General features: G+C 34.9%; 1 protein-coding gene across 1 annotated transcript in view; it reads right to left on the bottom strand.

Moving 5' to 3' along the window:
• Positions 1-446: 446 nt before the first annotated feature.
• The window catches only part of LOC579190 (ARF GTPase-activating protein GIT2), a 59,304-nt gene continuing 44,991 nt past the window's right edge, over positions 447-14,759 (bottom strand). Inside the window, 6 exon segments of the mRNA XM_030992224.1 lie at positions 447-2,013; positions 3,140-3,203; positions 5,795-6,037; positions 6,983-7,077; positions 7,928-8,296; positions 11,516-11,668. Coding sequence (XP_030848084.1) covers positions 1,816-2,013; positions 3,140-3,203; positions 5,795-6,037; positions 6,983-7,077; positions 7,928-8,296; positions 11,516-11,668 — 1,122 coding nt within the window. The 3' untranslated portion in view covers positions 447-1,815.

Raw genomic sequence — 14,759 nt, 5'->3', positions numbered from 1 at the left:
GAAGGAGCATGAAAATACCATTATTAAAAAATAATCCTTTTGGGTTTTATTATTATTTTTCAAAATACAGATGGGATCCTTTGAAAAAAACAAATCTCAAACGTGGCAAACTTTCATGATAATACAAAGCATGACTTAATTGCAGTCTTTTGTTTCCACAAGTGACAGACAAATTCATTGTAATTTCATTTCTGACATATTCACATAAATACAATTGTATTCTGTTCATTACTTCTGATCACTTTAGAATAGAAAAAACAGAATAGTTTGCAAAATGATTTGATGAGCAGGCATGCCAGTTTTCAAAGAAAATGAAAAAAAAGTGTATAATGAATAACTTACAGTATACATGTATGTCATAGAAGTGCAGATTGGTCTTTGGCAGTACTCCGGTTAAAAAGCAACTCTAGATTACAAAATTAAACTTGCACTCTTGCATGATGTGCGTGTGTGTGTGTGTGTGTGTTATGAATTCTTAAATTTTCAAATGTGAAAGGTGCTGGAAATAAACAGGTGCTCCCAATGCACTCTACGGAAGACATTCACATAAACAAACTTATCAATCATACAGTCAATTATCAATAGATAACAAACAGTATCAAATAATGTTTAGAGCACTCAATATTCCACATACTTAATAAACATTGGCAGCACTTGCTCATGTTCATAGGCAGTACAATGTTAAGTGGTAAGAGCACATAAAATGTGAAACAACATTTTGACATTGCTGTATATAATGATCACAAACTGGGTTATAGGGCTAAGATACCATCACATTCATGTTTATATCCCAAACTTATGAAATACACAGTAATGACTTGATTGAAAGTAGTCCAGATCAATACTATATTACACCATCTACATGTACTAATATAGCATGTTTGAGACAACACACAATGAAGGAACAATTTCAGAGGAAAAAAAAATACAAAGAGTCTCAAAATATTCTCCACGGTCGCTCCATTTCAATTTTTAGCATGATACATGAGCTGTAAATTATTCCCAAAACATAACAATAACAAGAATCCATGCTACTTCTAAATATATTCTTTCTTTTTTTTATCTTGAACAGGCTTGCAAATGTACATGCAGCTTAGGGGACAGTATGTCGGAGATAGGTAGAGGAAAATAAAATTGCTTTCTTTATATACAAGTTTTTAAACTTTTCATTTCAAATAACCAGCAAAACATTCTTATATCAGAACGTACTAGACAAATGGAAGACATCACAACTGGGTGGTCCGACGTTTGCTCCTGCGACATTTGCTCTTGGCATTTTTTTTTCATCAAGAAAGGATGGTTATACTTGCATTGGGATGAATGCATGATGGCTCAGAAGTAGTAGAGCATAGGTAATCGGGAGATCCCAGGTTACAAAAAAGGTTGCTAGAAAGCCCATGTCTATTCGCTGTAAATTTGTATAGCCAATGGACCTATGAAATTTAATTCTTTAACGATGTAATCAATTAAGAATTCCCATACTATGAACAGCACAAAAACACTAAAATATGGTGATAACAGCATTTCATGAGATATATGACATTCCAAGCACAAGACGCACCTATCATGACACTTACATTATGAGTATCTGGTTGGAGCTTAAATTCATCATATTTCATATATCAAATAAAATGAAGTAAAAGCAACATGATCACGGTTATTTTGACAAATTAACTCGAGAGAAATTTCACCCTATTGTATGTCGCATAGAAATCATGTTCGGATTTATTGTCGTGTTCGCACAAGGTTACTGAAATTAACTTTTAAAGTTGATTTTCTTTTTTCTAAAGAAGTTGCTATCGCGTTAAGGGAACTTCATTGGAAACTGGTGACGAGTTGTTTGGCAGCCTTGGCAATGTCGTACGCACAGGCGATGATCTGATTGGTCAGGTGTTTGAGGTCAGGGGTTATGGAAGGGTCAGCTGGGACGGCGCTCTGGCATTCTACCCTAAGCCGGCTGGCGCTGGAGACGAGAAGACGCAGGGGCACTCGCACTTCTTCTGATTTGGGTTTCTGGGTCAAAGATGAAAGATGAAATTCTTGTGATTAAAAAAAAAATTGAATCACGAGAGATCATGCTCGGTTTGTGGTTTGTATTCAGAGAGAAATAAATGATCCAAGACCTTTCAATTGCTGCAACCCCCCCCCCCCTCCCCCTGGGAGAATTCTTGTCTACCAGTATATAATTTATATCAAACTTCATATTACATGTACATAAGAGAGGCAGTGATGTCTTAAAGGCATCGTTTAAGAATGCCAAATCTGAGATGCATGGCCCTACGTGTTATCAGCATCTGTGATATGGTGTAATATTAAAGCCCTAAAAAATTGCATTCAAAATGATCATGAACTGCCTCAAAAAAGTATAAAATCTTTGAGTGACCGGTTTTACCATACTCATTTTTCCCAATAGACTGAAGTGTTAAAAAGAGTTGGGAAAACGGTTTTTGAAATTTGAATTCCGATCGTAAATATCTTGATAATCAGATGGGATTCCTGACTGACCTAAAGGTTTATAATAATGATTGCAGCATGAGCTAATCCAGGATTTTGTTTAGAACTGAGACAAAGATACCCAATCCCTTTAAGCCATGCTAATACATAGCATGATAATCTGCCTCAAAAACTTTGCATGTCAATGAATGGAAAGAGAAAATAATTTTTAAAAAACAGGTGCATTAAAAAATAATTGGCTTCTGTGAATACGCAACGATATATGCAGAAATGTACCACATGTATTTGTATTTCTTCAAGCAACTTACTGCTTCATGTCTGCATGGATCTAAACCTTAAAGGGCTGAAGGATGTACTATCCATTCCACTCCCCCCACTCCACCCCCCCCCCCCCCCCACTACACACGCCGAAATTGTTTGCACTGTGAGCTTTTGTGACTTTATAACCTAGAGTCTTGTGCATCTTTGATACAAAATTTATGAAATGAAAAATAAACATTTCTCCACACCAAGCAGAATTATCAGGAGACGAAAATGAGAATAATGAATTAATTATACTGCAATAACTGCTTGAGATATGAAACTTACGAAAAATTGTTAATAACAGATTTAGATTTCTGACATAAAACAGTCATTGTCACATATTAAGAAACAGATAATATTGGCTACACTTCAATTGCCTTACCTCTGGAAATAGTTCAACCATGTCTGTCACTGTGGCATAGATATTATCAGAACAGGATACAAATCTGCAGGGAAACAGAAAAACAAAAAATTGTACTTGACAGGAAATATAGAGAAACTTGACATGGTTGTGAATTTCATAGATAAGCTTTGCTTACATCTGGTACATGTATATGGTCAAGTGCGTATTTTGTATCCTTACATGTTATATACCACATATTATGCCACAGCTTAAAGCTGCAGTTTATATTCGTTGGTATATTACAAGGGCTTGGTGGAAGATCAGAGTAAATACTGAATGGAATCACCCTGCTTTACAATACATAAAATAAAGGTGTAGACTGTAGAGGTGTCGTGAGAGAGAAGTGTTGGTGAAAGTTTAAGCAAAAACAAACAATAAAAAGAAAGTTATGACATTTTGAAGGGTCAATCAATCAAACGCACATTAGGAACTCTGTGATATACAGTATCTTGCAAGCTCCGCTCACATTCTCCTCACGTAAGCTCTGTACTACATAAATCTATATTTCCCCAACTGAAAATTTTCAATCATGCATTCACCCTTAATATAATCATTGCAAATATGTTTTTATACAACCCCTGTATGAAATAATTTAGTCTGCTAACAATAAACTTTATGAAAAAAAAATTATGAATTTTTTTTGTACAGAGCAAATTGGAGAGGAGCTCGCAAGATATGTCACAGTGTTTTGCCATTTGTATTTCGCTGATGACATCTACAAAAACTCATAACTTTCCCATTTTTAATCAGATTTTGCTCAAACTTTTACTAATTAGTTTCTCTCATTTTTCAAATATTATGAACACCAACTTACTATCAGGGTGGACTGCCCCTTTAACAAACCTGCCACTGTCATGTACATGTATCGTTTTAAAGTCTAGGACATAGCAATTTTGTGTTTCTTTCATATTGAAGAAAAAAAAGGTGAAACTTGGTCATCCTAGGGATCAGGTTTTTTTATTAAGAAAGTCTGTTTGGGAAAAGGTTTTCCCAACCTTTCCTTAGCAGACAGGCCTCAGGCAAATTTATGAACGATAATCTGATAAACTATAGTCTCCCTTGTGGCACTCAATGAACAACAAAACAGCTTTCAATTGTAGCAAACAGGTGCAAGATGTAGGATACAGATATTCGTAAAATATTTGATTGCCCAAAATCAGAGATATGTCAAAAGGATGTAAATGTGCAAAGGAAAAGGTGCAGTTTGTTTCCTTTTCAAAAATAAATTGTCTTGCCCCTGGCAGAATGGAGAATCATCCCCAAGGTTTGGACTGCTCTTTACATGTTACATTTTTTTTTTAATTGTCAGGGATTTCGCTCCTTATCGATGAATTAAAATAGACGAAAGATTACAATAACATAATTTGAGTAGTTTTGTATCAACTACGTACATATTTTTGAAGTTAAACACATTTTAATGCTAATGACTATTTACAATAACACAAAGGTGCACATTCATATAAAGCAGAACAGCACAAAAAGCTTAGGTGCTTTTTATGAAACAATGCCCAGACCTTACCTTTTTTTTTTAAATCCATAAATACAACCAGAATATTATTATTATTATCAATGTTAATAATATCACTTATGCTATTATTATTTTCATGACCTCTTGATTTCATCAGAATCTTCATTCTTTATTTATTTATTCTCTCTTTCTGTATTTTTTTTTATGTTAAGATTTTCGATTAAAAAAACACCATCAATTTTTCACGACTAATTTCTCTTGTTCAGGAAGAGAAAATCTCTCGCTTTCAGTGAATATCACTGAACCATGATGTCATTTAGGTGCCAGATCTTAAGTTGAACTTATCTCTAAGTTGGACAATTATGGAAAGCCGTAAGCATCTTTGGAAATACGTTGTAAAAGTTATTTTAAAAGGCATAAAATGTTGATTCAAATCATTCATATTTTCTATTATCATGGGTGATTTCATGTTCTTGATGTGGAATTTATGAAAAGTCTAAAATACTTGAATTTTTGCTTTTGAATACATTTTATTTTAAGGCTACACGTGGCTCTCCATAACGTTTAAGTCCAACTTAAAGTTAAGTTCGACTTAGGATCTTTGTGAAACACCCCCCAGGTATATCACTTAAGATCCATATTTTAATATATCTGGCTCGACTCACAGAAAAAGCCATAATGAATTGTCCCGTTTCTTTGGTGCTTGCCTCCTTCTAGGACATTCATTGTGTATCAACATATTGAGCCAGGAATTTTGTGTCCAAAATCTAGAGGGAAATTCAATCCTTCAAATATGAGGGTTGAACTACATGTACAGCTCCTCCATCTGTGAGCGATTATCATTAGTGGTTAGATTTTTATTCCTCAACCACTTCACCCTTGAGTAACAGACACACACACAGAAAATTTGGGGGAAAAAAATGTCATCTAACAAAATTCCCCGCATTTTGACTAAGAAAATTGGGAAAAAAGGGAAAAGAAAAGTAAAAATCAGGGGAATAAGGTTAAAATCTGGAAGGGGAAAAAATCAGGGGGAAAAAAAAAAAACAGAAAAAAAGAAATCGGGGGAAAATCCACAAAAATCAGGAAACCGTTTTACATTGGGTAATTATCAGGCTTGTTAGATGCCGTCTGGGGATCATTTCCTCGTCATTTTGACACCTTACCTATCAAGCTTTCCCTCCTGAGCTGCCTGCAGCAAAGTCTGAATCCTCCTCGTGATCTTCTCCGTCGTCCCGACGACAGACTCTTGGGTGGGGGCTGGTTTCTTTGTCTCCGCCCCGTCCTCCGTCTCTCCCTCTGGCTCCGGGGAGGAGGAGGACTGGGGAGGGGGTGTGCTGACGGTGGCAGGGGACTTGGGGGACGGGGAGGGGAGGGGTAGTGATGCAGGCGAGGCTGGTTTCGGTGTGCTGAAAGAACAGGGCAAAAGTATTAAAGCAATAATTTAATTCAACAACATTTACATGTACTTTGAAGATCTCGGAGTGGAGTTTATAAAAAACATAATCCAAAAATTCCAAATTGTATCGTATCCAACTAATAGTTAACTGTCGTGTATCTTGAAACGAAATACCATTATAACCATTAAAAATAAATTAATGTTTTTTTGTTTTGTTTGTTATCTTTGCTTTACAATTTGTATCAATGCAATTTTTAACTGGGAAGGAAATAAATGAGAATTGAATTGAATTGAATAACAGGAGGCGCGATAGCTCAGTCGGTAGAGCAGTGGTCTCGTGATCCGGTGACCCGGGTTCGAAACCAAGTCGAAGCGCTAGTGCCCTTTGGTAAAGCATTAATCCTCATTACCAGGTCCCTTGGAGAGGATCTAAAGCCATCGGCCGTCTGGTTGCTTACTTACAAGCATTTATGCTTTCTTAGCAGTCAGGTAAAATAACCACCACCACATTCAATTACAGTTACATGTACAACGTAGTGTAGAACTCCTGCATGGAGCCACTGAAAATCAACAACGTATTTCAAAGATTTTTTTACATTACAAGAACCCTTAACCAAAATAGTTTTGTCAGAATAACCTCTGGCTTTTTATCAACATTGATTAACTTTGGATGGGTTTGTAAAATTGTCTCAAAGAACAAAATTTGAAGAATACAATCGACTTAACGTTACATCTAGCTGTCAGGCAAACTACATGTCTACAGTGAATCCGTATATTGATATATAAATGATGGATTTGTTGGTTGATAGAAACGCCAACGATTGGAATCCGTCTTTCAAAAAAATGTGGTCCATGTTCCACTTTCTCTACAGCCATTTAAAAGAAGTTTAAGTTCTTGGCTTCCATTATTTTTTCTTCCAATCACAACAATAGAAGGCAAGGGTCTTCTCCCTACCTTTTTTCATCTTCTGTCTTTGTTGGTAAGGCATTATCATATTCACTGCCTGTTTCACTCAGTGGCCTCTCTGACTTCTCCTTCTCTGCTGCCTCCTGTAGAAATTCAATTCAGTATTTATTCAATTCCATCATAAAAACAAAAACATCAACATACAGTAAATATAAACGAAATATACCCTACTTATACACAATTATTATTATAATGGTAAGATATTGACAGTAAAATAATAGGAATTTGGTTCCTGTATAAAAACCCTAGTGGGTTTGTCTGGACAGCCACGATAAACTGTAAAACTAGTAAAAGAATCATACAAAATAATATATGAATAAACAATGACAAAAACAACAAAAACAACAACAAAACAAAAGAGGATCATTGCAGTAGAGTGATCATTTGAATATTGTTTAAACATATTTGTGGCTTATACCCAGTAAATAAGATCGATTGATTGATCTGTAATTGAAAACAAGTCAGAAAAGATCTTCAAAATATTCAAAATATTGAGAGAAAAAATTAAATTACAGATTGATCAATCAATCTTTATTTACTGGGTGTAAGTCACAAATATCTTTAAACAATTTGAAAAGCATTATATTTATAAAAGTTATTGTCCTAATGGTGGACTAATGAATATTAATAAGTTAATCTGAGATGCACGGCCCTACGTGTTGTCAGTGTCTGTGATATGGTGTAATATTGAAGCCCTAAGATTGCGCTTCAAAAATCTTAGTGACCGCTTTTACCATACTCGTTTTCACCAATAGTGTTTTATGAACACTGTTAGGAAAACGCAAAATTTGATTAAGATTTCCAATTATAAATATCTTGATAATCAGACAGCCGATCGGCTTGTAAAAGTCATTGGGTTCCTGACTGACTTATAAAGGTTTACGTATACCAAAGTCAAAGCCTGGAATCAAACAATGTATTCTCAGTAACTACCTCATTGGGTTGATCATCTGGGATAGTTGGCAACCCGATGATCGGTAACGGACTCTTTACATCTTTCCCTGTATCCTTCGACTCCGCCTTCTCACTACCACCACCACCACCACCACCACTGGCGGGCGGGGCAGCTGCGGCGGGGGGAGCGTTGGGATTTGAAGCGCCGGGCTTCCATCTGGGAGCAGGCTTCTGGCTTGCCCTCTGCTCGAACATGGAGTTGGGTCGGTTACCTGGGCGGGCTGGCTTGGGGCTTGGCTTGGGTGCTTGGGTCAGCGATTCAAGGTCCCTTGTCTTGACCATCTTGGGGACGTCTTTACCCCTCTGTAGGACCAACAGCTTGGCATTCTCTTCTTTCAGCTTATCAACCTACAAAGAAAAGAATTGGTCAAGAAACAAAGTAATACAAAAGTTTCTGTTTCAACACCACTTTATAAACAATCATGATTACTAACAAAGGAAGTTATAGTAAATACATTTGTAGAAAGATAGAAAGAGAGAAGGAAAGATATCCTTTATCCAATAATTTCATTCTTCTTCTCTTTAATTAAACCAAGATGAATCAAAGCCATCCACCTAGAAATGAATACAAGGGAATTTTCTTTGAACCCTATTTGTTTGGGTTGTTATGGCAACGGGTACCCTAGTCACCTCAGATGATACATTCCCAGGTGACGACAGAAACATGTTTGAGATGTGATGAGTAGGGTTGAAGATAAGAACATGAGCTGATAACATGATGTTGAACCAACAAGTATCGTCTTTCTTCAACACGAAGATGGAGGGAAGGGGAAGTGACGAACAAAGGCATGAACCTTTCAACAAAAATTGAAGACCTTGTTGATGATTAAGGCGTACTGTTAGTGTTAGGATTATTATCTGACTTAAAATATTTTGTATTACTTTTGGTTATCAGTTGTATATCTGTAGTTATGTTGAACATTTTTCGCTTTTTCATTTTGTAATATAATTTGTTGAATTTTGATTAATGACCATATTCTTGTAATGTATTTGATTTGTTGACCATATTCTTGTAATGTATTTGATGTGTTGACCATATTCTTGTAATGTATTTGATGTGTTGACCATATTCTTACAATGTATTTGATTTGTTGATCTGTGTGCCAAGAGTGCCATTATGTTGGCAGAGTTGTGCACAATATAAGTGTAGAATTATAATTATTATTATCATGAAAGAAGGTCCAAAGAAAGATTAGACGGGTGACGATTAATAAAGGTGATGGACATGTAGATGGAAGTTGGTGCATGCAATGTTATCATTAGCTTGATTGTTTTAAGTTTATTACAAATGATTACAGGGCCCGTCTACCTGTAGAGCAAAATACAAAGAGCTTTGTAACAGCTGCATGCTTAAAGATGCCAAATGGATTGGGAATACTGTACAAAAATGAAAGGAAAATGTAGCAAGGAAAATGTAACAGAAAAAATGGATGAACTATTGACATTCTATATGTAGTATTTATGAAAGTAATTTAAATGGTTTCTTCATTGAGAGAAAGAGGGTGTATTGGACTTGCCAAGTTTTGAGGCAATGCATTCTGTATTCTGTCCAGTATCACACTAATTACTCATTTATCTTATATTTTAATTTCCTCATTTACTCAATTTCACTTAAAATATACTTGCCTAACTTTTACATACTTATTTATGGATACTTAATTCAGTTTCAAATATGAATCTGTTCCTTTGAAGGATTAAATGAATTTCAGAAAGGCCATGGACATACATGTATAATCGGCTAAAAGTGATATGTAAGACATTTATATTATATAATTCTGGATCTAAACCCTGTACATCTAATGAACAGTTGCCATAATTCAAGAAGTAATTCACAATGTTGGTACCTGCACACAGTAAGCTTTCATACTGCTGACTACAAAGCAATCAGAATTAGTCTAGAGCTCTTGGCTTTAAACTGTTTGCCTCCAGTGTAATGATATGCAGCCTACATTGCTTTATAGAGTGGTGAAGTGTGACGTCATCAACATTCTATTTTTAGAATTTCTCAATTTTTTCTTCATTTCCCGAAAAAGCATAAAAAATAATGTCCAAATGTTGAAAAACCAATTGAATATGTTAAGTATTGGCTGAGATATGACCATCTGAATAAATATATTTTCTATAGGAGCTCAGTGTTATATGCTCTGGCTCCTAACCATTAGGAGCCGTGCATAATTTCAGAAAATGAAGAAAAAATTGAGAAATTCTAAAATACATTTTTATGATGTCACAGCTTCGGTACTCTGGAGGATCAGACCAATCTAAAATTCAAGTACAAGTATGATTTTCAAATGTATCTTTCTTGGCGATTCAATTTAAGCCCTGGGGTGTGTTTCATAAAGATCCTAAATTGAACTTACATTAACTCTAAATTAGACTATTAATTCCACATCAAGAACATACAAACCCCGTTGGTAATAGAAAATATTAAAGATTTCAATCCACAATTCAATGCCTCTTAAAGTAAATTGTACAGAATATCATCATACATTGTAGATGCCAATGGCTTTTCATATTGATAAGTCCAACTTAGGATCTTTGTGAAACAACCCCTTGTTCATATACATGTATGATGCGATAGACCTTATTTTTTTTTTTTTTTTGGGAGGGGGGGGGGGGCGGTATATTCGAATAATGTTAGTACAATTATTACGGGCCATTGGTTAATGTCTGCACAATGCTGGCTGGGTTTGCTTTATAGAGCTAAAAGAGAGTTCCACAAAAGCACCACTGACAAGTGTTAGTTTTGGGCGCAATTTCAATTTCTTATGAAATTAACATTGTTTTCCATAACATAAAAGACAACATCAACAGCCCCAGGTCCAGAAAATTATCAAAATCCCTTTAGGAAGTCAGAGTACAATTTTAATCTATTCTAAACAAAGCCCGACACATACTCACATGCAGTGACTAATGACTTGATTTAATTTTGGAGTGAGGATCAAGTCTCAAGTCATTGAGAATGTTAATTAAATCAGTACAGGTTAGCATTCAACTTGGCAGCTTGCATGGCAAGTAAGACAGCGGGAAAACCATCAAAGTCTGTGGTGGCGCCACAAGTATACAGTAGATGCAGATACTCTGTACAAGTTAGTCATTTTTCAGTCTGCTTTTATCCAGGCTATTTTGGTTCTTCTGTGGGCTCCTACATGTACTCCATACTTTCAAGCTTTTAATTATAGATATATATGCATTTTTATGTGTGTGTATTTAAGTTGTCACTCTTTATGTAAATCAATTGTTATTTGAATGTTTTACAGTATATTAGATTTATCAATAAATGCAGAAACATCTGCTAATTTTTTTTTTTTTAAAGATTATAAGGTACTGACAAGTTACATAATGCTGTGTATAGCATTTAAACTTCTTAGTTGAGTTGTTTGTTCATATTAATAATAATTACATTTATTATAATTCTATTTTGCAGAGATGAAGTACTGCTGGGATACCTTCCACCTACTGTAACATGTGAACTTCTTTAATAGTTGAGTTGTTTGTTAATATCAACAATAATTACATTTATTATAATTCTATTTTGCAAAGATGAAGTACTGCTGGGATACCTACCATGGACTGTAACATGTGAACTTCTTGGTTGAGTTGTTTGTTCATATTAAGAAGATGTTCAACCCTACTGTCGGACGTTGACAACTTCTTCTTCACTTCCAGGAACTCTTCCATCGAGACCTGGCCATCAGACAGCTCCGATGATGCAGCACTCTGAAAGGAAATAATAAGGAATATAGATAAATTGACATCAGACCTGCCAACCTCTAGAGTTCAAAAACTGTATTCTTTAAACCCAAAAGTTGTATTTTACTGACAAAAGTTGTATTCTTAGAAAAAAACATGGACTGTTACGCGAATAAATGCCTCTTATACTCTTTTCACACTGGTTTTGCTTAACCCCGTACTTTGCTTAGCCCCGTACTATCCTTAACCCCGGACTATTTTTTTGGCTTTTCACACTCGCTGTTTTTAGTCCCGTACTAGCGCCTATTCCAGAATAAGAAAGTTCACGCTGTTCTCACTGCAATTCGTTAACCCCGGATATCGTGAATGTTATGATTGGATATACTTCGCATCTGGCCAGCTGCGATACGCTCCATTGCGTAGTACCGGACTATTTTTTGTTTCTGTTCTCATTCATTTGCTCGGCACCGCAATTGCGGGGTTAGCAGGAGTTAGCACCAAAATTGCGGAGTTAGCCCTGCTATTTTGCAGGGTTAGTTAACCCCGTACTATAGGTGGGGTTAGCCAACTTTAGCCCACTTTGGTAAAAGTCAGTCTGAACAGAAAGTGGAATAGGCTTAACCCCGTACTATAGGTGGGGCTAAGACCCTCCTTAACCCAAACTACATTTGTATAGTACGGGGTTAAGCAAAATATTGCCAGTGTGAAAACAGTATTACAGTTCCTACATACAAGAAGAAATTTTTGTATGGATCATTGGTTGAATTATGTTCGATGAACCAATGAACATCCCCAAACTGCAGATGTGGGATGCTTGTAGAATACTTTACATGAGAGAATGGGCATTTTCCCATTCAAAATGGCACACACACACTTAAAATCTTTTTTTTTTAATTAAAAAAAAAAATTTAATCATATTTTATTGAGGAAAACCGTACTGTCGTATTTGCTTCTAAAAAATTGTACGAAAGTACGACCCAATCGTACTGGTTGGCAGGTCTGTGACATGTATACATTGAATTAAATTTCTGGTATGGGGAGATACTGTGCAACTGGAATGCATTCTGTACAGCATACAATATTCATCCAAATAATTTCATCCATGAAAGAAATGTGTCTTGAAATGAGTACAACTATTGAAATGAGTACAACTATTGGTAGAGTTACCAGAAAGAACCACTTTTCAATAGTCATATGAGTCAAGAGATTCTTCAGTATTTGATGGAATATGTTGGGGGAAAAAAGTGGACAAGTTTGTTGGACAGGGGGGTGTTTCACAAAGACTAAGATCCATTTTAAGTTGGACTGAACTATGGCAGGCCATTCATGCCACTGTTTGCTCTCACCATTATTATCTTTATATAATATTTTTCCTACAAGAGTCCATCAAAAAAGGTAAATTCTGTAGATTTGTGACCATGATTTGAACGTCCCTTGAGAAGCCAGTGCCAGTAAATGGTGAGAGCAAACAGTGGCGTGAACGGCCTGCCATAGTTCAAGTCCAACTTAACTCGATCTTAGTCTTTGTGAAACACTCTCCAGAAAGTACCATTATTCAATAGTCATAGAGATTCTTCAGTATTTGATAAAATATGTGGGGAAAAAATAAGAGTACAAGTATGTTGGACAGGGGAGTGTTTCACAAAGATCGACTTTAAGTAATAACTATGGAGGCCATTCATGCCACTGTTTGCTCCCACCATTATGATCTGTATATATATTTTCCTTCAATAATGAACTTTCAAAAAAAGTAAATTCTGTAGAATTGTGACCATGATGATTTGAACGTCCCTTGAGAAGCCAGTGCCAGTAAATGGTGAGAGCAAACAGTGGCATGAACGGCCTGCCATAGTTAAGTCTAACTTAAAGTTGATTATTTTAGTCTTTGTGAAACACCCCCCCCCCCCCCCCGGACAAATTGCTGGGAATAGACCGGTGTACTAAAATATTCAAATTTTATGCATACTTTTTTTAAACAAAGGTTGTTCTTGATAACCTGACAGCTTGCCTAACATAGCAACAAGTAAAGTATGCAGACTGGAGTCCAAGTATTGAATTCATTCATTAATTAATAGCAGGCGATCCAAATTACTTGTCACTAGTTACCCAGGAAAGATACATCCATTACTTTAAATATATTTGATTTTATTTTATTTTATTTCTGCATTTTTTCCATATAAAATATAACTGAATAGCAAAGAACATATAAATGTAAGGTATAATACAACATAAACAAACAATAATTTCTTCATGTCAAAATGTTATTTTACATAATATATGTACATATAATAACGAAACTAAATATTTCCATAACATATAATCATAAATTTAAAGTATTATCCAAACTTTTCTATTGGAAAAGTGCAGGAGACCGCAATCATAAGCAAAGCTTGACAAGGATGGCGGCCTCAAAAAAACAAAAACAAAAAAAATCTCAAGGTAAACCTTAATATGAAAGTAAACTTGTCTACTGCTTTACATAGAAAGAGTGAACCATTATAAATGTAGCTAACTTGGGATGGAGTCCAAACATGAGTGTTAGCAATATCAAATGGTATCCAACACATAGATTATTTCCAAAATGGTAAAACAATAAAAACGACCAAAAAGCCTGCTGTTAATATAAGAATTTAAAACCAAAATAAATAAAGTTGTACACAAAATACTTGAAATTTAATGTTATGCAGGTGACTAGCAAAATATTCAGATAAAAAAAATACAAAAGAAAAAAAAATCAGTCAATAACTTCCCCCTCTCTATATTTATTTTTTTAATAACAATAAAAAAAATATTAAAAAATAAATAAAAAAGATATACCAGGTATTTAAAGTAAAAAAAACAATAATAATAATGAATAAATTAATAAAAAGATAAATAAACAATAAACAAATACCGGTACCTATAAAAAAATAACAATAATAATAGTAATAGATAATAATAAGATTGATAACAATATTGATAAATAAATGAATAAATAATGAAATACAATAAAATACAACTTTGAAAAAAAAGAAGGAAAGAAAAATCACTTTAAATGACACTGGTAAATCACTTGAAGAAAGATAAACCTGGCATAACGTTACAAAGGAAAATGACATGTGAGAAAACAAAATTTCCT

Source organism: Strongylocentrotus purpuratus, unplaced genomic scaffold (assembly GCF_000002235.5).
Source record: "Strongylocentrotus purpuratus isolate Spur 01 unplaced genomic scaffold, Spur_5.0 spur5_scaffold_2, whole genome shotgun sequence".
NCBI classification, from domain to species: Eukaryota; Metazoa; Echinodermata; class Echinoidea; order Camarodonta; family Strongylocentrotidae; genus Strongylocentrotus; species Strongylocentrotus purpuratus.
Note: the sequence above shows the minus strand (reverse complement) of the source record. Positions and strands in the feature narration are given on the sequence as shown.